A 24575-nucleotide genomic window follows, 5' to 3' on the forward strand; every position below is an offset into this window, starting at 1 on the left:
AGCCATATTGCTTTACCGTCATTCTTTTGTTTTCTGAATGTACGACGACCATCGCTCTCAATTTGAAGTCAAATCAATCCAGAGATATGAACACCGACGCACATCGCTGCAGCCAGCGATGAACGCCGTAAAGAAACCAGCTGCGTATATTTACACGTCGAGCTAATCGAGCGGCGTTGCCCGCTCGGCGACTATCGTCGTAGCGGAACCATAGCTTAAGAACGCTATTTAAACAGTGGACCCCCACGTGTCCAGTACTAAAATATTTAACGAAAGCATGCTTCAGTACTGGACAGCTCTACTGTACAGATTAAATATATTTAGATAAGTTTTCTTCTTGTTTTAAATGAAAGCTTACTACAAAATATCATAAATTATATGTATTAAACTTAATAAAATCACATAAATTACCAGATGCTTACCGATTCAAAAGCATGCATCCGCTATTACCAAGCAGCAGGAACTGAAACTATTTCCGGCTATCTCTGACTCCATGATTGGCCCAAACTAAGAGCCAATAGCAATCCACCTTACAAAAAATTACCTGTTTAAAAGCCCGAATGCAACTGTAACGAGAAATACCATTGGTTGTGGGTGTTCTTAATAAAATATATTCCAAACGGGTCCACTACTAAATTATGTTCATTACTAGTATTGGTAGCATTTATTACCCTATTGGAAATTTAGACATTCTTTCCACTAATGACACTTATACTTGTCAGTGTTGCAGTTAGCCATAATAGTGGAGTTGCAACATTCTGCGAGAATATTCGTGAAGAGGAGGACGGCAAGAAATACGATTGTGACATTTGCGGAATGTCTTTTCTCGACCTTGCACGACTCGAAGGCCATTACCTCGAAGACAAATGTCATAAGGAATTCAATTGCGACGTGTGTGGAAAGTGTTTTTCCCGATCGGGGGATTTCGAAAAGCATTCACGTGTTCACTCAAGCGAGAAAAAATTCAGCTGTGACGTTTGTGGAAAGAGTTTTTCTCGCTTGGCTCATCTAAAGAGGCATTCACTCGTGCACACAGGCGCGAAACCATTCAGTTGTAACGAGTGTGGGAAGTGCTTTTCAAACTCCGACATTCTCAAGACACATTCACGCGTGCACACAGGCGCTAAACCTTTCAGTTGTAACGTGTGTGGGAAGTGCTTTTCAAACTCCGACAATCTCAAGAGACATTCACGCGTGCACACAGGCGCGAAACCATTCAGTTGTAACGACTGTGGGAAGTGCTTTTCAAACTCCGACAATCTCAAGAGACATTCACGCGTGCACACAGGCGCGAAACCATTCAGTTGTAACGTGTGTGGGAAGTGCTTTTCAAAGTCCGATTCTCTCAAGAATCATTCACTCCTGCACACAGGCGCGAAAGCAATCAGTTGTAACGTGTGTGGGAAGTGCTTTTCAAAGTCCGATTCTCTCAAGAATCATTCACTCCTGCACACAGGCGCGAAAGCAATCAGTTGTAACGTGTGTGGGAAGTGCTTTTCAAACTCCGGCAATTTCAAGAGACATTCACGCGTGCACACAGACGCGAAAATATTCATTTGTGATGTGTGTGGAAAGCGTTTTTCGCGCCAGGCACATCTAGAGACGCATTCACTCGTGCACACAGGCGCGAAACCATTCAGTTGTAACGTGTGTGGGAAGTGCTTTTCAAAATCCTACAGCCTCAAGAGGCATTCACTCGTGCACACAGGCGCGAAACCTTTCAAGTGTGACGTGTGTGGGAAGTGTGTATCAAGCTCTTCAGATCTTAAAAACCATTCAGTGGTTCACACCGGCGAGAAGCCATTCATTTGTGACGTTTGTGGAAAGTGTTTTTCGCACTCGAACTATCTCTATAAGCATAAATTTCTACACTCAGGCGTGAAACCATTCAGTTGTGACGTGTGCGGAATGAGTTTTTCGCGCTCCGCATATTTGAATTCGCATTCACGCATCCACACAGGGGAGAAGCCATTCGTTTGTGACGTGTGTGGCAAATGCTATAAGACGTCTTCACAACTGAAGAAGCATTCCCGCGTGCACAATGTATGAAGTCATTCAACTGTGACGTCTGTGCCAAGTGTTCTTCTCGCGCGGAATATCTCTTAATGGATTCACGTGTTCACATCAGCGAGAACCCTTCCATTTGTGAAGTTTGTGGAATGGAAGCTTGCTGTTGAAATATATTCAGCGAATAGGGATTATAAAGAATGGACACTGAGCGAATTTTCCTGTGTTTTGTTTCTCTTTGCGCCTGCGTTAAGTTCTACTTTCAAGCGCTAGAGGTAGTGTAATCGAGCATAGGCTAAGATAATAATTGAGAATAGAGTTGTGAGACACAGGATCCAAACATCGCCTACCTTATTGCATAATCCAGTAACGCTTTGCTTCAAATACATTCAAGTTAACAGCTTTTCTTTATTTCTCAGTGACGAACTAGTTGTAATAATATTTTTTTTATATATCAGATATAATAAATTATATTATAAAAAATTTAATACATTATAAAATTATATATCAAATTCGTTTAATATTTGTATATAATATAATATAGGTATATGATTTTACTTCTCGTAAGAGTTTTGTTTTCCAATTTTCAGCGCTATCAAATCATTACATATTTTAATTGTTGTTGGGGTCAACGTCTCAACTCTCATTGTAAAGGAACTCTATAGTCTAGACATTACAGTTAATCATGGATTTATTATTTTATAAATCCAGTTTATTTTATTTGAGTACATAATGTACCTATATTTATAAATTGTGTGTGTTATATTTCCGTTGTGTCGACTGCTAGCTGGTGTGATGTCAGCACCAACTCTAGGGAGAAAGCAGAAACTCTCTAGCTGGCTTGAAGGTCATTGAAATCAGTCCGGTTACATCAAAGGTACCGACTCGAAGTGTCCATTCTTTATAATCCCTATTCGCTGATATATCATTGTGCATTCACGTATACACAGTTGAGAAGTCATTCAGTTGTGATGTGTGTGTTAAGTGTTTTGCAATTCCGGTTAATCTCCAGATGCTCTTTTGCGAAAAACCTTGCTGTTGTGGTTTGTTTGGAATGGATTTTTGGCGCTCGGAAAATCATATGTATTCACGTTTCTACACATAACAGAAACTGTTCAGTTGTGATATGTGTGGAATGCGTTTTTTATGGCCCAAACATATTTATATGCATTCATTCGTGTACATAATTATATTTTATAAGGATTATTGAAATATCCTGCACTTTAATCTCTATATAATTTTATTATGCTAGCTTTAAACTTTACTTCAGCAAGAAACTCTTTGTTCTTAATTTTTATAATATATTGTCTGGTTTTTTTATTTGTCACGCCAGGATTTTCTGTAAATTTTGGTAATAAGGACGAAAAACTTCAAAATTTAAAGAAGAATATCAAAAAAGTCAAATGACGTACTGTATATTATTTTTAAAACAAATTTTAACGCCGTAATATAACATTGGAGACTATAAAATAATAATTAAACAACATTTTATATTGTTTTAATATTATATTGATTACTTAAAATTATTATTAGTAATTACTTACACCCATTCAGATGATGAAAATGTCGCACCGTTTTGATGCCCATCTGCGAATCCCTCTTTATGGATCAGCAATAATGCACCAGCGTTGCTTTCTTTTATTTGCTCTGGTACCGTATTTCCGTATTTTTCAAATCCTGAAGAACGTAGAATGCATTACACTTGTAATTAATGGATCTGTGCGGTTGATTGCCGGATTTATTGCCTACTTTTGGTGCTATTCGACCGGAAATAGTTTAATTGCACTCCTGAAGAGACTTCCTGTTCACAGTATAAACAGACATTTAAGGCTCGTATCTACGAATTCCAAAAATTACCATTCGAATAAATATAGAAATGAAGTGATTTTTATTTTCTCAGTTTTTCCTGGTACCGGTAATATTAAACAAAAAAATTAAAATGTAGCTTTTCTTTTTTCATAACTTTCAATTATATTGTTTAATAACGTTTTAGTGATTCTATTATGTCTAAATTACCAGCTTTAACGTAGTAATAATAATAATAATAATAATAATAATAATAATAACCTACAGAAATACAGAAAAAATCGGAGGTCACATGTCATCAGAATGACTCGTTCTACAATTCCACGCCAAATTTTAAATTAACATTCTGTGGGCAAGAGATTCTTTGGCAGTCTGTTCAACCATTGGCAAGAGACCGTAACAGGCCACTACGCCCAATATATGCAAGGATGATGATGATGATGATTATGATGACGAAGATGATAATAATATTTTGACATTTTTATAAGTTTCGAAAAATTAATGTGTATATTTAGTAAATTGGTCTTGATGAATCGAAACCACTTTATGGTCTTTGTAAATATCTATTGTGTGAAACTAAGAACTATAAACAGATTCTCTGTAGCAAAATAGTTGCACTCCAGCATTATTATTCTTGTACTCCAACCTAGCTAGTCCGCACAATTGAAGTTGCCCAAAATATCGATCCAGGAATATTCGCCCAAATTGATTTCACCCAACTATTTTCATTCTCACCCTCACTCACGGGAAATTCACCCACTGCGATGAAGTTTAGTTCATTTCATAGTTAATACATTTTTAGCAATTCGTTTCCGTGGTAAATTTTGTGTTCAGAAATATTTAAATGTACATATTAATATTTTGAAGTTCTTTCTTAACAGTTCAAAATTCCTTTGCCTGGTTGTACTTTGTATTACAGAATTCTTAAATCTAGATGACTGTTTTGAAGGTATACATTTTCAATGAATATCCACGGAGAAATTATTCCAAGTGTATTACTGATTCATAAAGTTTATATGTACAACCTTCACTCCAGAATTGCCAATCGATCCAAGGGATATGGGTTTGCAGAAGGAAACCTCATGGCGCAAAATGGACGACCAGACGAGCACCAAATGGATCCTATGTAGAAGTGCAGTATATAAAGCAGAAAAAGATGTCCGTCCTCCAGCACATGAAGAGCTGGAAGCAGTGCGTCGATGTACAGCACTAAATCAAGCCGCTCCAGCTCAGGTTATCGAACGTGAACTGCAGCGGGTGCCATCAGACATGCTTCAGATTTTCCTCTGAGGAAATCCCTAAAAAGAAGTATAAACCAAAGGCGCCAAAGGAACTTTTCTGCCAACCCAAAATCTATCCGAGATCTTCGAGTTATACCACAAGAATTGCTGTCTTAGCATTTGTTCCTGTCGAAGATGTACCAGCGTGTTTTCATACAGTTCCCGAGACCATGCCCAGAATGATTACAAATTTCGTCAAATATGTCAAGGCCACCTGCATTGGGATTACTGCAGGAGGGCGTCGGTCTGCTACAGAAGCTCGATATCCTCCTCACTTATGGAATCAGTTCGAAGCAGCTAGATCAAGTGAACCACGCACATTAACACAGAAGCATGGCACAACCGCTTCCAGAACATTGCTTGTAAGAAACATCCCACTGTACGCAAACTCATACAGTGTTTAAAAATGAGCAATCCGAAGTAGACAGAATGATCCAGGAGTTGAATCTAGGAAAAAGAGTGAAAGAAGCACAAAAACGAAAATATAAACGCTTAAATAGAAGGCTGCAAAATATTCCACAAAAGTATGATGAATTCAAAGACGAAGGACGTGTAGTTGAATATTTGCGTGCCTGTGGTTACAACATTCAAATCTAAAAAAATCCATCCAAGACTTGTTTTCTGCAATAAAATTGCTCAAAAATTTTTCAGGAAATATGTAAACCATTCAAAACTTCGTTCCACCTAAATTATTGCAATATCAATTTTTAAAAAATTATTAAAAAAATTGCTTTATATGTGAATTTGTTTTTGTTCTAAATTTATCTTGTGTTAATTTGTTTTGGTGTATTCTCTGGTACTCAATCGTCCATGGGTCAAATTTCATTTGGGTGAATATTCTTTGTGTGATCTAGCACCGATATAAGTATATTTGAACAATACGAAATATACAAACATGTGGGAAAAATGATATCTTACTTAGGAACCTGCTTATGTTCACTTACTTGTTACTCAGTTACTATCATAGTGTTAGGAACGTATGTAGTCGTAGAGATTTGTTGACCAAATCATGAACAAATATTTTACAGTATGGTATGTATTTTCATTACAATGTAAACAATAAATAACTATATTCATTATGGATAAATATTTCACACCAGATGACGCTGATCCTCTTTCTAATTCAGCTGATGAAGTATGGACACATTGGCTGAAGACTTTTGATAATTTTTTATCAACACTATTATTTACTCTTTCACATTCAAACAGTTAAAACTGATTAATTATTTGTCTCATTCTGTTTGTAGTTTTATAATTGTAATTGACCGTAATAAGAAATTGCTTTACGATATGTATGATAAGTACTTTCTTGTGTTAAATTTTAACGTACCTTGTTAACATTTTTCGACCTATTTTCGGTCGTTCCGACCAGTTCCGAATATGACCGAAAATAGGTCGGAACATGCTAACAAGGTACGTTAAAATTTAACACAAGAAAGTACTTTTCATACATATTCCGAAGTGATGCAGTGTTAAAAGTTGTATAATCAAGATGTATAAATTGCTTTATCTACTGTCAATGCTCTCCATATAGCCCTAGATCAACGTAATCCAATATATAGGGTGTTTCAAAAATACGGGGCATAATTTCAGGTATGTATTTCCCACATGTATACAATCAAAAAGGTTCATTACAACATGTGTCCGGAAATGCTTTATTTCCGAGTTATGGCCTCCACAACATTGAAATTCACCGGAACATTTTTCTTTCCGCAGGTCGTTGCTGTCAAAGTAGACATTAAAAGGGCACTCTGACAGTTCATTCCGAGGCGAAGGTTACATTCAGTGTTGTGTAGGCGTTAGACTGTGCGACATGTATTCAAATCAAGAGCTGGCAGAGATACACTTCATGTACAGTAAGGCGGACGGCAATGCTGTGCTGGCTCATCGTTTGTACCAGGAGAGGTACCCACAGCGACAATGTCCAGATCGGAAGACATTTGTACGTCTCCATTACCGTCTGTGCGAGTATGGAAAATTTAACTCTCCTGGTTTGGGAAGGGGACGACCAAGATCTACAACTCCAGAAGTACAGGGGCAGATTCTGGAGGCTGTGAACATGACTCCTTCTATCAGCACACGAAGGGTAGCGTTGCAAGTCAATATTCCTCACACGACTGTCTGGAGACTGTTGAAAGAGTATCAATTGTATCCTTATCATTTGCAACGTGTACAGGCCCTGTCACCAGCAGATTACCCTGCACGAGTTAGGTTCTGTCAGTGGTTCTTGCAGCAGTGTGGTGTAAATCCGAACTTTCCTGCCTTAGTATTATTTACAGATGAAGCACAGTTCACACGAGATGGCATAACAAATTTCCACAATCAGCATGTATGGGCGTATGAAAACCCACGTGCAACTGTTCCATCTCATCACCAGGTGCGGTTCTCCCTCAAGAAGTGGGCCTGTATCATTGGTGATAGATTAGTTGGACCCCATGTACTTGTAAACAGACTTACGGGGCAGGCCTACACAAACCTCCTGGAAAACACCATACCTCATGTTTTAGAAGACACTCCACTGATCAATCGTCAACACATTCACTTCTTTCATGATGGCGCTCCTGCACACTTCAGTCGTACAGCTCGCCGGTACTTGGATCGAAGGTTTCCTGATCGATGGATGGGTAGAGGTGGCCCAATTGCTTGGCCTCCACGCTCACCTGATCTGAACCCTCTCGATTTCTACTTGTGGGGCCATTTAAAATCATTGGTTTATTCGTCTCCGGTGCCTGGTTTGGAATCCCTTCGGAATCGAATTGTGGCATGTTCTGAGGACATACGCAATACTCCTGGAGTTTGGGATCGTGTTCGCAGGTCAATGAGACATCGATGTGAGGTCTGTATTCAAGCAGGAGGTGGACATTTTGAACATCTTCTGTAATGACAACGACCTGAGGAAAGAAAAACATTCCGGTGAATTTCAATGTTGTGAAGGCCATAACTCGGAAATGAAGCATTTACGGACACATGTTATAATGAACTATTTTTATTGTCTACATGTGGGAAATACATACCTGAAATTATGCCCCGTCTTTTTTAAACACTCTGTATATTAGACATTTACCTGCCGCTAGAAGACAGCAATGTGGAGAATCTGTAGCTCATCATATGCGCATTCAGGCACTCCTAACTCTAAGTAATAATTATTTTAAAGCCTTATATCGACCTCAAAATAATTATATTCATTACAATTTTTTTCCTCGGCCTTCTTCTTCTGAAATACGTCACCGGATTTTAGAAAATGATACTGTGAACTTTGCTATAAGATTAGACAGAAACTGTCAATTTCGTCCCCCAATGCACTATGCTCTGCTTCTACTGCTAATGGCAAACCTAAACTTGAAGTCAGAAGAATTTCCTTCTTCAGAAGTTGCATTCACTCCTGATTTACAGCCGATTGCAGCACACTATTTCCCCATAATAAAAGTAAAATTAAACAGAAATTTTATTAAAATAAGGTTTTCTTTCGTGTAAACGTCCATTTGCCATGTTAATTACAAGAGAGAGATGCGATTCATGAGTGGGAATACTATGGAAGTAACACGTCACGATTTTTTTTTTTTGCATCATTTGTATATAGCTGTGGACGAAAGAGAGAGACAAGAGGAAAAACTTTAAAATGCAAGGGAGTTTGGGGCTGAGAAAAACTGAATATGTAAACTCCAAGCCTGTTCGCCACTTGTCTCAGTGTGGTTTCACTGCTCCACTGAAAAAAAAATGTTGAAGGGGAAGGAGCCGAAAATAGACGTGACGCAATAGCTACCACATAACAGCGGGTGAGGGAGTCGTTAGCAGTGTTGCCAACTGGACGGAAATTCCGTCAAAACTGACGGATTTTCAACATAGCGGAAGGGAAAAAAATGGCTTTGACGGGTGACGGATTTTCTGGCGGAAATTACGATTTACATCATCTTATAACATTTTTTTTGTTGCTGTCATTTATAATTGTTTAATTGTTGGGAGATTTTAGTTTTTATTTGAACAGTTCTGCCTGTTCGTGCTATGTTTAAGAATCCCCTTTTTCAAATTTCCTCGTCCTCAAGTTAGATGTTGACGAATTATTATTTTAAACAGGATTGGTAAGTAAGTTGTGTTAAAATGTATTTTATATTTATTTATTTACTTATTTATTTACTTACTTATTCATTTATTTATTTGGTCTTATTTTTTTATCTTAACGGATTTTGGCGGATTTCCAGGTGTTACACTGACGGGGATACAATTTATGTGTTGGCAACACTGGTCGTTAGAGGAGCTGACTTAAGGATCACAAAAAGAAACGCCGGCAGATGTAAGTCTGCACGGGAATCATCGGTCTGTCTCCGTGAAGTGCAGGCGTGTTCACTGTCATCGTTTATCATCCACAACTCATTCATGTTTTTTTTAAATAGTTAGTCACCGGTCGGTGCGGTACTTCGGTGCTATTTATTCAGTACATAAGAGAATACAATTTTACATTAGAGAATTTAGCTGGCTACATGGGATCATTGAATTGAACCCGAGGCCAAGAAAGAGAACGAAGAAGAAGAAGAAGAAGTAAGTCTGCACATTGGAAATGTACTTCGTCCCTTCATAGTGCCAGTGGAGTCCAGTAAACTCGCTCATATGACAAGTGTGAAGTTCGAAGACTGAGCGAAGACCGCCAGAAGGAACACCTGGATTTGTAAGTCTGAACTGTAAAAGTCCCCTGTGCGAATAAAGTCGAGGAACTCGTCCAAGTAGCAGGGTAATATATGAAGCTAAGCCAGTGCATCTATGTCGAAATTTGTTTGCAAAATCAACGGAATATTTAGGGTTAAAGGAATGTAGGTTCGTGGCCCATTTCTTTTAAGGTTCGTCCCGATATTTGTTTTAGAGGTTTAGGAAAACCTTAGGCGGGATGAATTTTTATAGAGGTATTGTGTATCCAGTTTACAATGTTGACATGTACTTACTTACTTACAAATGGCTTTCAAGGAACCCGAAGGTTCATTGCCGCCCTCACATAAGCCCGCCATCGGTCCCTATTCTGTGCAAGATTAATCCAGTCTCTATCATCATATCCCACCTCCCTCAAATCCATTTTAATAGTATCCTCCCATCTACGTCTCGGCCTCCCCAAAGGTCTTTTTCCCTCCGGTCTCCCAACTAACACTCTATATGCATTTCTGGATTCGCCCATACCTGCTACATGCCCTGCCCATCTCAAACGTCTGGATTTAATGTTCCTAATTATGTCAGGTGAAGAATACAATGCGTGCTGTTCTGCGTTGTGTAACTTTCTCCATTCTCCTGTAACTTCATCCCGCTTAGCCCCAAATATTTTCCTAAGCACCCTATTCTCAAACACCCTTAACCTATGTTCCTCTCTCAGAGTGAGAGTCCAAGTTTCACAACCATAAAGAACAACCGGTAATATAACTGTTTTATAAATTCTAGCTTTCAGATTTTTTGACAGCAGACTAGATGATAAAAGCTTCTCAACCCAATAATAACACGCATTTCCCGTATTTATTCTGTGTTTAATTTCCTCCCGAGTGTCATTTATATTTGTTACGGTTGCTCCAAGATATTTGAATTTTTGCACCCCTTCGAAGGATAAATCTCCAATTTTTATATTTCCATTTCGTACAATATTCTGGTCACGAAACATAATCATATACTTTGTCTTTTCGGGATTTACTTCCAAACCGATCGCTTTACTTGCTTCAAGTAAAATTTCCGTGTTTTCCCTAATCGTTTGTGGATTTTCTCCTAACACATTCACGTCATCCGCATAGACAAGAAGCTGATGTAACCCGTTCAATTCCAAACCCTGCCTGTTATCCTTAACTTTCCTAATGGCATATTCTAAAGCGAAGTTAAAAAGTAAATGTGATAGTGTATATCACATCAGATAGAAACTGACCTATACGGACTCTGCTGTATGTTTCACTGAAACACATTTTAATTAATCGAACTAGTTTCTTGGGAATACTAAATTCAATAAGAATATCATATAATACTTCCCTCTTAACCGAGTCATATGCCTTTTTACAATGTTGACGTTATTGGACATAAGTAATCCAGAAACTTATGTGTCACGGTCTTCTATGTGGATTGCCGTCAAGCTATCTTAATCACTTTTTGTGAGAAATATACTAATATAAATTTGCTGTATAGATCTGATCTTATTTTTCTATACTAATCGTCTCCTTCTCCAGTCACAGCTGAAAACAGGTATGTAAATGTGATTGTTTCAATGAGCAGTGGGCAATATAATGCATTTTTTTTTTCACAAAAATGTAGGAGAAAACGACTAATTTTATCGAATGGGTGATCGTCCAGGGAACAATTCGCAGAAGTTGAGAAAGTGACGTAATAATGAATATACGATTGGAAAGATAGAATGTAGGTTATTATTTTCTAATGTTCTGATGGATTATAGTCGAACAGAATAGTGGGAGAAAAGTATAACCAATGTTTCGCAACGAATTGGCTCTTAATTAAGATGTATTTACATCTATTACACCTGTCCAAATAGATAGATATACATCACAAAGAATATTTTGCTCAGTTATCCTATTTTATTGCATGTGGTGTGGTTATGAGCCTACTTATATGGCTAGAATTATCTACTTTAAACTTCCGCCCACATTTTCCGAGCACCTGGTCAAACTGGAAATGGATCTCCACAAAATGTAATAGCCAAAATAATCATCTCTGTAGAAAAAAATATCAGTTACGATTAGTGTAACTAATTTAGACAATTACGCATTTCTTTTTTTAAATATTAAATTTTGTGCCCGCAAATTGAAATTCCTAATCTAACTATTAATAATTGAGTTATTCTTTAGTATAAACAGAATTTTGAGAAAGGGAATTGACACTTTTTTTTTTTATAAATTGAAGGGCAAGATTTGATTTCTTCTCGTAGATGGTAATATGGAGGCACAGTATGTAAGAGATTTCAAGTTCCCTGTGTAATCGAAATCGGTAATCACTTATATTGTATCTCAATAAATATGTAGAGCGATCGGTAATTTCATAGAAACTATAGAAACTATATTATCTTCACTTGAGTTATTTTCTACTATCGATATGCGAAGTCCACTTAGTTTTTGGTTCGTAAGATGAATCGATAAATCGAATTGCTATTAGACTATTTTGATATTTTGACGTTTTAGAGAATTGTACGTCGAGCATTTTGCTGGTTTAATTTAGATATAAATTGTGAATTATAAACTTATTGGATGACTCATGTACTTTTCTTTCTTTATTCAATGCTGTGTCTTTCGTGTCCAATATTTTAGTTATCACTACCTCTGTTTCGTACTTTATTCATCTGACACTATATATCGTTCTAAAACCTATCCGAAACTAATTTGTCTATTTTTTTTTTTTACTTTTTATTCTGTCTCTATTTTCGCGACACATACTTTTCATTGCCACTTCTATCTCTTACTTCTTATACTCAGATCACATATATATATTTTTTTTCGTAATCTCTATCCCACCTAATGCTATATTCCTTACTAATTCTTAGTCCTTACTGATATGTAACATGGCTGATATACTTCTCGATGATTTTGCTAACATGTAACATGGCTAACATACTTCTCGATCATTTTGCTAATTACCTCACTTCACTAATTAATTTACCAACTTTACATTATATTATTACACTTTACATAATTTAAGCGACTCATACACTTATCTTCCATTATTCTGTACTGTGTCTTTTCATGTCTTTTGTTTTCTCTTTTCACTTCGTCTATTTCGTACTTTACTCGTCCGAAACTACGTAATATAGACATCTGCATTTTGTTGAAAACGGCGGAACGAATCCATTTGACTAAATCATATATAGAACTTAGTGACAAACACTATCGTGAAATCATTGATTTTTTTTGTTAGGCAACTACTGTAACATATTCCTAGTATCACATGCTCATAATTATGTACTGTTGTACACATTCGTTTTTTATTTGTGGTAACTCTTGTGTATTGTGGCGCGCACACAGAAATATACACACTACGCAGATGTGGACTTATTATTGCCAAGCTAGTAAGTCTATCTGAGTATTTCACATACTCCATATTAACTTATGATACTTCATTTTCTTTTTCAGTCGTAATGGACGTGATCAAGATGGAACCTGCGTCCGACCCACTGGATATACAGACAAGTGGTATCGCAGATGTAGAAGAGAAGAAGCCTTTATCTGAGGTATATTAAGAGCAATTACTATTTATTATCTAAATGCGTCATTTATAACTAGGGAGTGTATTTATTTCTAATTACTTCTTTTTTCTACCAGATGAAAGTTGAAAATAGTGAATGTGAAGTTACAAACGGAATTTTATTTCACATAAAACACACATACTCACAAAATGGTGTGAATACATAAATTCACGACACAAAAAACTTGAAGTCTTCCTCATTTGCATGGATTTTTAGAACAACATTTAAATAATTTAAAACTGAATCAATAATAGATTATTTAGAATAACGTTAACCTTTATATTTTGTTGTGGATCCTTCTGATCATACCGGCAACAAATATACAATAAATATATTCTTTTACTCATATATATGCTGTGCTACAACACTTTTCAGATAAATTATTTTACTATTTATTTTGCAATAGATACATGCGCGTTTGTTGACATCAGTATTAATAAAAATGTGGACGGACTTTATAAATAGTCACGATTTTTCGTGAACAACTTTTATGCTGTTTTGTCAAATTATTTTGTTCTTTATGTTGCAGGAAGGAAGTTTATTAAATTTGGACGTCACTAAAATAAAAACGGAATGTATAGACCACAGATATGACACGAAATCGGAGCTCCCATTTGAGGAAACTGCTCTCCCAGTTGACTTTCCCATGCTGAAGAGTGAAGCTGAGGTGAGTGCAGTCTATGAAGTGTGTTGGTCGGTAGTTCTCTCTCTGTTACTTTCTGGCTGATGTAGCTGCTGCAGTCATCCCAGTGATAACTTTTCCCTGTCCAATTTTTAAGTTAATTGTTTTACTAGCACTGTTTAGTTTATTTGAATCATGTACCGTACTTGCTGGTAATCCATTAGTGGCAAAATGGATGCCCACATCCTTCACAAAATGTTTACATCACTGACTTTGCTTTAAAGATTCGATCAGTTGTACATTTTTACTGCCTGATTTTCTTTTATTATTGTCCTCTGTGTCTGTTTTACGTAATCTTCTGCTACAGGAAGAGTTTTGTGAGTTGGATCAAGTGAAGGAGGTCAAACTGGAAGTAACAGCAGGAGAGATTGAAGTCTCAACTGAGAGGTGAGTGCAATATACGAGTCCCTAGTTTGTTGTTGGTTTTACTGCTTTATTTAAATAATGACAACATAAACATATTTATATTCTCAAACTGGTTATTGTTTATATGAAAACTCTATTTTACGTTGCGAACATAAGTGTCATGAATGATATCATATCCTATCTCTATCACGAACACCTGCCCTACCGCTACATTGCCACTCCTACAACTGCCAACTAGTGGAGCTGATGTTGCTGCTGTCAGAGAGAATACCAAGGCATAGAGCTGCCTTCAACTTTTCACATTTAATGGAGAACTGTTCACTAATCATTTTCATTGACTAATGGAATGTACTCAGGAAATATAGTTCCTGTTGTTTTCTCAGGTCTGATCCGGCAGTTCTAGTAGGCTTTTGTGTATAGCTCTGAAGGAAGTGAGTCCTATTTCTCTGCAGCATGCCATCAAAGATCCTGAGTTCTAAAAAAGAAATGAAAAAATCTACGTTTATATCAAATTTTGGATTTAGAAAATTAATATTATTATTATTATTATTATTATTATTATTATTATTATTATTATTATTATTATTGTTGTTATTATTATTTGCTCATAATACTACAGATATTACTACTACTAGTACCACCATTAGTACTGCATTTATTATTATTATTATTATTATTATTATTATTATTATTATTATTATTGCTATTTTTATTTGCTCATAATACTACAGATATAGATATTACTACTACTAGTACCACCATTAGTACTGCATTTATTATTATTATTATTATTATTATTATTATTATTATTATTATTATTATTATTATTGCTATTATTATTTGCTCATAATACTACAGATATAGATATTACTACTACTAGTACCACCATTAGTACTGCATTTATTATTATTATTATTATTATTATTATTATTATTATTATTATTGCTATTATTATTTGCTCATAATACTACAGATATAGATATTACTACTACTAGTACCACCATTAGTACTGCATTTATTATTATTATTATTATTATTATTATTATTGTTATAATTATTGTTACTATTATTATTATTATTATTATTATTATTATTATTATTATTATTATTTGCCCAAATTACTACAGATATTACTACTATTGTACCACCATTAGTACTGCATTTATTATTGTTATTATTATTATTATTATTATTATTGTTATTATTATTATTATTATTGTTATTATTTGCTCATAATACTACAGATATAGATATTACTACTACTAGTACCACCATTAGTACTGCATTTATTATTATTATTATTATTATTATTATTGTTATAATTATTGTTATTATTATTATTATTATTGTTATTATTATTATTTGCTCATAATACTACAGATATTACTACTATTGTACCACCATTAGTACTGCATTTATTATTGTTATTATTATTATTATTATTATTATTGTTATTATTATTATTATTATTATTATTATTATTATTATTATTGTTATTTGCTCATAATACTACAGATATAGATATTACTACTACTAGTACCACCATTAGTACTGCATTTATTATTATTATTATTATTATTATTATTATTATTATTATTATTATTATTTGCTCATAATACTACAGATATAGATATTACTACTACTAGTACCACCATTAGTACTGCATTTATTATTATTATTATTATTATTATTATTATTATTGTTATAATTATTGTTATTATTATTATTATTATTGTTATTATTATTATTTGCTCATAATACTACAGATATTACTACTATTGTACCACCATTAGTACTGCATTTATTATTGTTATTATTATTATTATTATTATTGTTATTATTATTATTATTATTATTATTATTATTATTGTTATTTGCTCATAATACTACAGATATAGATATTACTACTACTAGTACCACCATTAGTACTGCATTTATTATTATTATTATTATTATTATTATTATTGTTATTGTTATTATTATTATTATTATTATTGTTATTATTTGCTCATAATACTACAGATATAGATATTACTACTACTAGTACCACCATTAGTACTGCATTTATTATTATTATTATTATTATTGTTATTATTGTTATTATTATTATTGGTGTTATTATTATTGTCATTATTATTATTATTGTTATTATTATTTGCTCATAATACTACAGATATTACTACTACTAGTACCACCATTAGTACTGCATTTATTATTATTATTATTATTATTATTATTATTATTATTATTATTATTATTATTGTTATTATTATTATTGGTGTTATTATTATTGTTATTATTATTATTGTTATTATTATTTGCTCATAATACTACAGATATAGATATTACTACTACTAGTACCACCATTAGTACTGCATTTATTATTATTATAATTATTATTATTATTATTATTATTATTATTGTTATTATTATTATTATTATTATTATTATTATTATTATTATTATTATTATTATTTGCTCATAATACTACAGATATAGATATTACTACTACTAGTACCATCATTAATACTTTTATTATTATTATTATTATTATTATTATTATTATTATTATTATTATTATTATTATTATTTAATTTGTACCATAGTTGTTTATTTAATTGTATTAATTGAGTCATTCCACGTCAAATCGCACAGCAATAAAACACGACCTTCTCGTAAATGGTCGAATTTTTTTTTATGAATTCCAGGCATCAAATAAGGAGACCCATATTGTTTTATTTCTACAATTATTAATTATTTGTGTAGTTATGACTATTTTAAATTACGCAAATTATTCATGCACTGTTACATAAACTCACTTGGAATCCGCGTCTACATATAATTGAGATTTGCGGTTTGGCGCATTTGAAAGACAAAATACAACACTTTTTATTACTTTAGGCCTATCACAAATAAATTTCAAATTTGACCTAATTTTTTAATAATTTCTTTTTCAAAGGAAAATTCCTATATTAAGTAGCCCAGTTAAAAATCTGAAAAAAAATATAGGCTTGTTACCTGATGTATTATCTGTAAACTACTGCATTTAGAAATGTGGGATCTTCAGAAATACATTTGTAACAATTTATTTTCCGGAGGCATACAGCTAATGAACTGCTTCTGGCATTAGGTTAGAAGGCTTCCCGCGGAAAGTTTTACGAAATCCCCCTTTGCATATATATGAATTCGCACATAAATGGATTCATTCATCAAATGATTAATATCATTCATTCATCAAATGATTAATACCTTAAGGAACAGTAAATATCTTATCTAAAGTTATGTTATTATTGTCAGCTCAGCTAAGAAGGGGAGCCCTTCACAATGCTCTAAGTTTATACTGTAATATAGTCAAGTGTTTAACGATAGCAAGGCTGGGTAAGGCAGTAAACTTTATGGCAATAAATAGATGGCAGGAGACAAAATATAGAAGAGAAAAATAATCAGTCTGGGTTTGAATTTCATGGAGTGACTTGACTTGTGTACAACATGAGTGACGGTAAAGATCGTGTAATACATAACAAGTGTTTATATCCATTCGTCCTTCCTAAAAAGAAAATTGCACCAAGACACGTAAGTCGCGATTTATTGATAAATCTCAATATAAAGGAGTCTTTGAATATCCGAATATGTGATTCGTTCCGTAAAATGTCTGTCAACTTCCGAATAAGTCAGGTGAAGTTATATGTGAATCCTGTAGATCTTGTGATATTAATAAATATGAAACAAATGAAAATGCGGACAGAGAAAGTGATTATCCCAGTTCTTCTTCTAGCAGTTCTATGGTTAGAGCGCTAGAAATCAGTATTATTGAGGAATTAAACAAGAGTTTTATGTCAATACAATCCCCTATCTAGAAAAGAAAACTACAACAAAAACGATACGGTACCCCCGTGTAAAGTTTCAAAACGTAAAAGGATCCCTAGCAAGTAAAGTTTTTCCATGTAGAAAATGCATCGTCATCCCTTCAAAAGTCAGCCATATTTTATTTCAGATGCCACAATGCCAAGTCACAATACATACATTCGTGGTATACTTCATAGAAGATACAGAAATTCGTCACGAAAGTATTGTTGTCATCTCAGAAAGCATGAAACATGACATCGATTCCTTTCACTTTTTTTAATCCCAAGCAATAATTTCATAAAGCAAGAATTCCATGATATGAAAAAATCAAGTACTTTTCCGATGGATCAAGTTCACAATACAAAAACATAAAGAATTTAAATATAATTGCTTACATGAAGACAATTATGGAATTAGCGCTGAATGACACTTCTTTGCAACGTCGCATGATAATGATCCATGTGATGGCATTGGAGGAACTGTTAAAAGACTTGCCACGAGAGCAGCCTATACCAGATCAACAAAAAAAAAAAAAATTCTTTGATTGGTCACAAATAACATTTCTAATGTGTCATTTATATTTTGTACATTGAATAAGCACAAAAACCACACTGAAAATTTTCAGGCCACATACCACAATCTAAAAGCAATAACTGGTATATTAAAATTACATTCTTTCATTCTGGTGTCAAAAACTGAATATTTAGTAAATCAGATTTCTTTCGGGAAAGAAAGTAGCCGAATGAAAATTTAAAGTGTAGTGTGAATGAGAACAAAAGTTTTAAAAGAATAATGTACAAGTATTTGAAGATATCATAATAAGTAAATTAGCAGTGTTCCCTCGAGTGACTTGATCCGTACTGGGTGTAATGTTGCAACCAGTGTTGCCAACACATAAATTGTATCCCCGTCAGTATAAGACCTGGAAATCCGTCAGAATCCGTCACAATTAAAACAAAAAATAATACCCATACAAGCAATTTTAACACAACTTACTTACTAATTCTGATTAAACTAATTTATTCGTCAACATTGACTTGATTACGAGCAAATTTGAAACAGGACATTCTTAAACATAGTACGGAACAGGCAGGGCTGTTCAAATAAAAAGTAAAATCTCCCAAAAATGAAACAATAAAAAATGACAGCAACTAAATATGTCAAAAGACGATGTACATCGTAATTCCTGCCAGAAAATCCGTCACCCGTCAAAGCCATTTTTTCCCCGTCCGCTACGTTGAAATTCCGTCAATTTCGACGGAATTTCCGTCCAGTTGGCAACACTGGTTCCAACGCTTACTTGATCATCCAGCGCCGATAAAACTCTCAGCGCTCTTCTACTCTTCCCGTCCACTGTTGCTACACCGACCGCTACACATTGTGTCGTAAGTAATTAAATTTTCATTAAAGTATTGGAGATGCCATTGTGATTTTTTCTGGAATTATTAAGAATATTTCAGTGTACTTAGTAGGCATATTTTTAGCTTTTTAATACGGCTATTTCACATTGATATCTAACTTTTAAAAATTGAATCATAAAAAAATATTTGTAATAAATATATTAGAATTAGTTAGTAAATATTTATTAAAAGACAGTACTTTAACCTTTTAAATGCATTTTTCAAAAACATTTTAACATCAATATCCTCAGAAATATGATGCTTTAAATGTTGCATTGTGCGACATTTTTAACGAATTTTAACATGCAATATTTTACAAACATGTGTACTTAGGAGGAAATAAAAATAGACTTGTTGCTTTATTAGACCCATAGAGTTGGTAAAAAAAATATAAACGCAATCAAAAATATCGATGACAAAATTTGTTTAATTTTGTGCGATTTGACGTGGAATGACTGAATTGTATCACTGTCTTGGAATTCTATTGTCCAGTGTCTCTTGTCTAGCACATAAATACCAATAATTACATGAAAAATTATTGTTATTACTATCATTATTGCTGTTATGTTTATTATAATTACTATTACTACTTAATTTTTTAAAGATAATATGTACAAAAAGTAACTGAAGGTGAAAGTCCTTTATCAATTTCTCCTATTTTACTTTGCTTATGGGGCATATATTTCTTCATTTGAAGTCTAGACATTCTTTCCACTAATGGCACTTACAATTGTTAGTGTTTCAGTTAGCCATAATAGTGGAGTTGCAAAATTCTGCGGAAATATTCTAGAAGAGTACGACGGCAAGAAATACGATTGTGATATTTGCGGAATGTCTTTTCTCGACTCTGCAAGACTCAAAAGCCATTACCTCATACACAAATGTGACAAGAAATTCAATGGCGATGTGCGTGGAAAGTGTTCTTCCCGATCGGGTGATTTCAAAAAGCATTCACGCGTTCACTCAAGCGAGAAACCATTCAGCTGTGACGTGTGTGGCAGGTTCTTTTCTAAATCCTACTATCTGAAGCAGCATTCAGTCGTGCACACAAGAGAGAGGCCATTCAGTTGTGATGTGTGTGGTAAGAGTTATTTGCAATTGGTACATCTCGAGAGGCATTCACGCGTGCACACAGACGCGAAACGTATCAGTTGTGATGTGTGTGGAAAGTGCTTTTCTAAGTTCTACTATCTCCAGAAGCATTCACGCGTGCACACAAACGAGAGGCCATTCAGATGTAATGTGTGTGGGATGAGTTTTTCGCAATTGGTACATCTCCAGAGGCATTCACGCGTGCACACAGGCGTCAAACCATTCTGTTGCGACGTATGTGGGAAGTGTTTTGCAAGGTCTGAACATTTCAAAGTGCATACAATGGTTCACACTGGCGACAAGCCATTCAGTTGTGACGTGTGTAGAAAGAGTTTTTCCCAATTGTCAAATCTCGAGAGGCATTCACGTGTGCACTCAGGCGCGAAACCTTTCTGTTGTGATCTATGTGGGATGTGCTTTTTGAATACAAACTATCTCGAGAAGCATTCACTTGTGCACAAAGACGGGAATCCATTCAGTTGTGACGTTTGTGCTAAGTACTTTAAAAGGACCAGTGATCTCAAGAGGCATTTGCTCGTGCACACAAACGAAAGGCCATTCTGTTGTGACTTGTGTGGCAAGAGATTTTCGCGTTTGGCTTATCTGGAGAGGCATTCGTTCGAGCACACGGGCGAGAAACCATTCGGTTGTGACGTTTGTGGAAAGTGTTTTTCAAAGTCCTGCGATCTCAAGAGGCATTCACTCGTGCACTCAAACGAGAGGCCATTCTGTTGTGATGTGTGCGCCAAGGGATTTTCGCGTTTTCATGATCTCAAGAGGCATTCACGTGTGCACACAGGCGCGAAACCATTCAGTTGTGACGTTTGTGGAAAGTGCTTTTCAAACTCCGGCTATCTCAAGAAGCATTCACGTCTACACTAGGAGGGGGGAACCATTCCTTTGTGACGTATTTGGAAAGACTTTTTCGCTCTCCGTACATTTGCATGAGCATTCACGTGTTCACACAGGCAAGAAGCCGTTTAGTTCTAAAGCTTGTGGAAAGGGTTTTTTGCGCTAAAAATATCTCGATGTGCATTCACGTATCCACCGTTGACAAGCCATTCAGTTGTGATGTGTGTGGGAAGTGTTTTGGCCGTCCGGTTAATCTCCAGATGTTTTTTCGGGAAAACCCGGTCAGTTGTGATGTGTTTGGAATGGGGTTTTCGCGCTCGGAAAACCTTAATGTGTATTCACGTATGGATACATAATAGCATCTGTTCAGCTGTCATGTGTGTGAAATACGTTTTATTATGTTAGCTTTAATTCGGACTTCAGCAAGATAATCTTTCTTTGTTCTTAACCTCAATAATTAATTGTCTAGGTTTTTTTAATCAGGTAATCTTTTAATATTTTGACTTTTATTGCAATTGTAAATTTAACATTAATTGTAATTATAATTTTAATTGTAATTCTCATCTAGGGGTGAAGATTAGGCTTGATGGCATTATCTCTACCAGGTTAAATAAATATTATATAGCATACTATACTATACTGTTTATAAGCCAGAAGCCATGCGAGTACATAATTATATTTCATGCTCGACCATGCCGAAATGTAGTAATTATACACCTGGTAGCAGTCCTTTAATGCATGTCATTAAAGTACACCTATTCATTAAAGTACAGGCGTTCAGCCAATGGCAAGTCAGCTTACATGTGTTCAGCCAATGACAAGTCACCTTTGTACCGTTATAAAACCGCAAGTATCGATTATTCTCGGATATGCAATCGAAAGACAATTAGCGAAAACTCACGGAGGCTGGAAATCCAATACTGTCGCAGAATGTTATGTTCTGTTACTTAATAATTAGAGTTAATTGTAAATAATATTCAAATAAATTCAATTTGTCATCTCAATTTTTCAATTCTAAATCAATCTTCAGGTTATAACAGAGTAATGTTCATCTTATTCTGTGCCAAGGTCAATGAAATTCGGCCTCGGAAAAAAATCAATACTTTCGCGTCTGCGCACATCTCACAATTCAGGTCACTTCGCACATAACCATAATTTTGAAATCTTTCGAGTTAGAAATATGGTCGAGCATAAAAAGTATGAAACTTGCCTATAATGGTAATTAAGACGCTCGTTTCATAAACAATCATACTTGCGTCTTAATTACTACCATTATATGCTCGTTGCATAATGTACTATTATAATTTTGTACTTTAATCACTGTATGGTTTTATTATGTTAGTTTTAATTTGTACTTCAGTAAGATAATCTTTCTTTGTTCTTAACCTCTAGAATAAATTGCCTAGCTTTTATTAATCAGGTAATCTTTCATTACTTTGACTTTCATTGTAATTGTAAATTTAACATTAATTGTAATTATAATTTTAATTGTAATGTTAATATTGTACTTGTAATTCTCTGCTCAGTGAAACATACAGCAGAGTCCGTATAGGTCAGTTTCTATCTGATGCTTTTTCCAATTCACTGCGGGCTAAAGCAGGGAGATTCACTATCACCTTTACTTTTTAACTTCGCTCTAGAATATGCCAGTAGGAAAGTTCAGGATAACAGGCAGGGTTTGGAATTGAACGGGTTACATCAGCTTCTTGTCTATGCGGATGACGTGAATATGTTAGGAGAAAATACACAAACGATTAGGGAAAACATGGAAATTTTACTTGAAGCAAGTAAAGCTATCAGTTTGGAAGTAAATCCCGAAAAGTAAAAGTATATGATTATGTCTCGTGACCAGGATATTGTACGAAATGGAAATATAAAAATTGGAGATTTATCCTTCGAAGAGGTGGAAAAATTCAAATATCTTGGAGCAACAGTAACAAATATAAATGACACTCGGAAGGAAATTAAACGCAGAATAAGTATGGGAAATGCGTGTTATTATTCGGTTGAGAAGCTCTTATCATCCAGTCTGCTGTCCAAAAATCTGAAAGTTAGAATTTATAAAACAGTTATATTACCGGTTGTTCTGTATGGTTCTGAAACTTGGACTCTCACTCTGAGAGAGGAACATAGGTTAAGGGTGTTTGAGAATAAGGTGCTTAGGAAAATATTTGGGTCTAAGGGGGATAAAGTTACATGAGAATGGAGAAAGTTACACAACACAGAACTGCACGCATTGTATTCTTCACCTGACATAATTAGGAACATTAAATCCAGACGTTTGAGATGGGCAGGGCATGTAGCACGTATGGGCGAATCCAGAAATGCATATAGAGTGTTAGTTGGGAGACTGGAGGGAAAAAGACCTTTAGGGAGGCCGAGACGTAGATGTTAGGATAATATTAAAATGGATTTGAGGGAGGTGGGGTGTGATGATAGAGACTGGATTAATCTTGCACAGGATAGGGACCGCTGGCGGGCTTATGTGAGGGCGGCAATGAACCTTCGGGTTCCTTAAAAGCCATTTGTAAGTAAGTAAGTAAGTAATTCCCTGCAAGGGGGAAAGAGTAGGCCCCATGGCATTATCTCTACCAGGTTAAATAAATCATTATCTAGTATACTATATTGTTCGTAAGCCAGAAGCCATATAGTTGGATCTTGTGTGGAAGGTCTTTTTTTTTTGCTATGAGGTGCCTCAATTGTCAAGTTTTCGCTTAAATTTGTTGAATGGGGGGTGTGTGAAATTTCATGCTTGTGACAGGATCTACACACAGTCGAGTTGTCTAGAAACTCAGCAATCCATTCTCACAACCAAAAACCGTACTTGTGGAATGGCTGGGAAAAACTTACGTACTATAGTCATTTCAAAATGTAGGTAGGTTTACACAAGCGAGAAACATTTCAAGAGCCATATCTGTCCACACGTGCGAGTAATACATTACCTTAGTAACGCTTGCTCGCGTACAAGCACTCCAGAATCCATTCTATTTAAGGGTATGGCTGTTGTTTTGTACTCTCAACTGTCACAGTTCCGGAAATTC

At 34.9% G+C, this 24575-nt stretch overlaps 1 protein-coding gene across 9 annotated transcripts in view; it reads left to right on the forward strand.

Annotated features, from left to right (window-relative positions):
* Window positions 1-24575, forward strand: part of LOC138692066 (oocyte zinc finger protein XlCOF7.1-like) — a 48319-nt gene that overhangs the window by 17083 nt on the left and 6661 nt on the right. For 5 of the 9 annotated variants that reach the window (XM_069814948.1, XM_069814950.1, XM_069814954.1 and 2 more), the window contains exon 5: window positions 723-4424. In XM_069814948.1, coding sequence (XP_069671049.1) covers window positions 723-2049 — 1327 coding nt within the window. In that variant the 3' untranslated portion in view covers window positions 2050-4424. Of the gene's footprint in view, window positions 1-722; window positions 4425-10111; window positions 11292-13183; window positions 13282-13825; window positions 13964-14285; window positions 14366-20327; window positions 24496-24575 lie in introns of those variants that run through there. The other 4 variants (XM_069814955.1, XR_011330003.1, XR_011330004.1 and 1 more) reach the window with 4 other exon arrangements.

Source organism: Periplaneta americana, chromosome 16, assembly GCF_040183065.1.
Source record: "Periplaneta americana isolate PAMFEO1 chromosome 16, P.americana_PAMFEO1_priV1, whole genome shotgun sequence".
NCBI lineage: Eukaryota > Metazoa > Arthropoda > Insecta > Blattodea > Blattidae > Periplaneta > Periplaneta americana.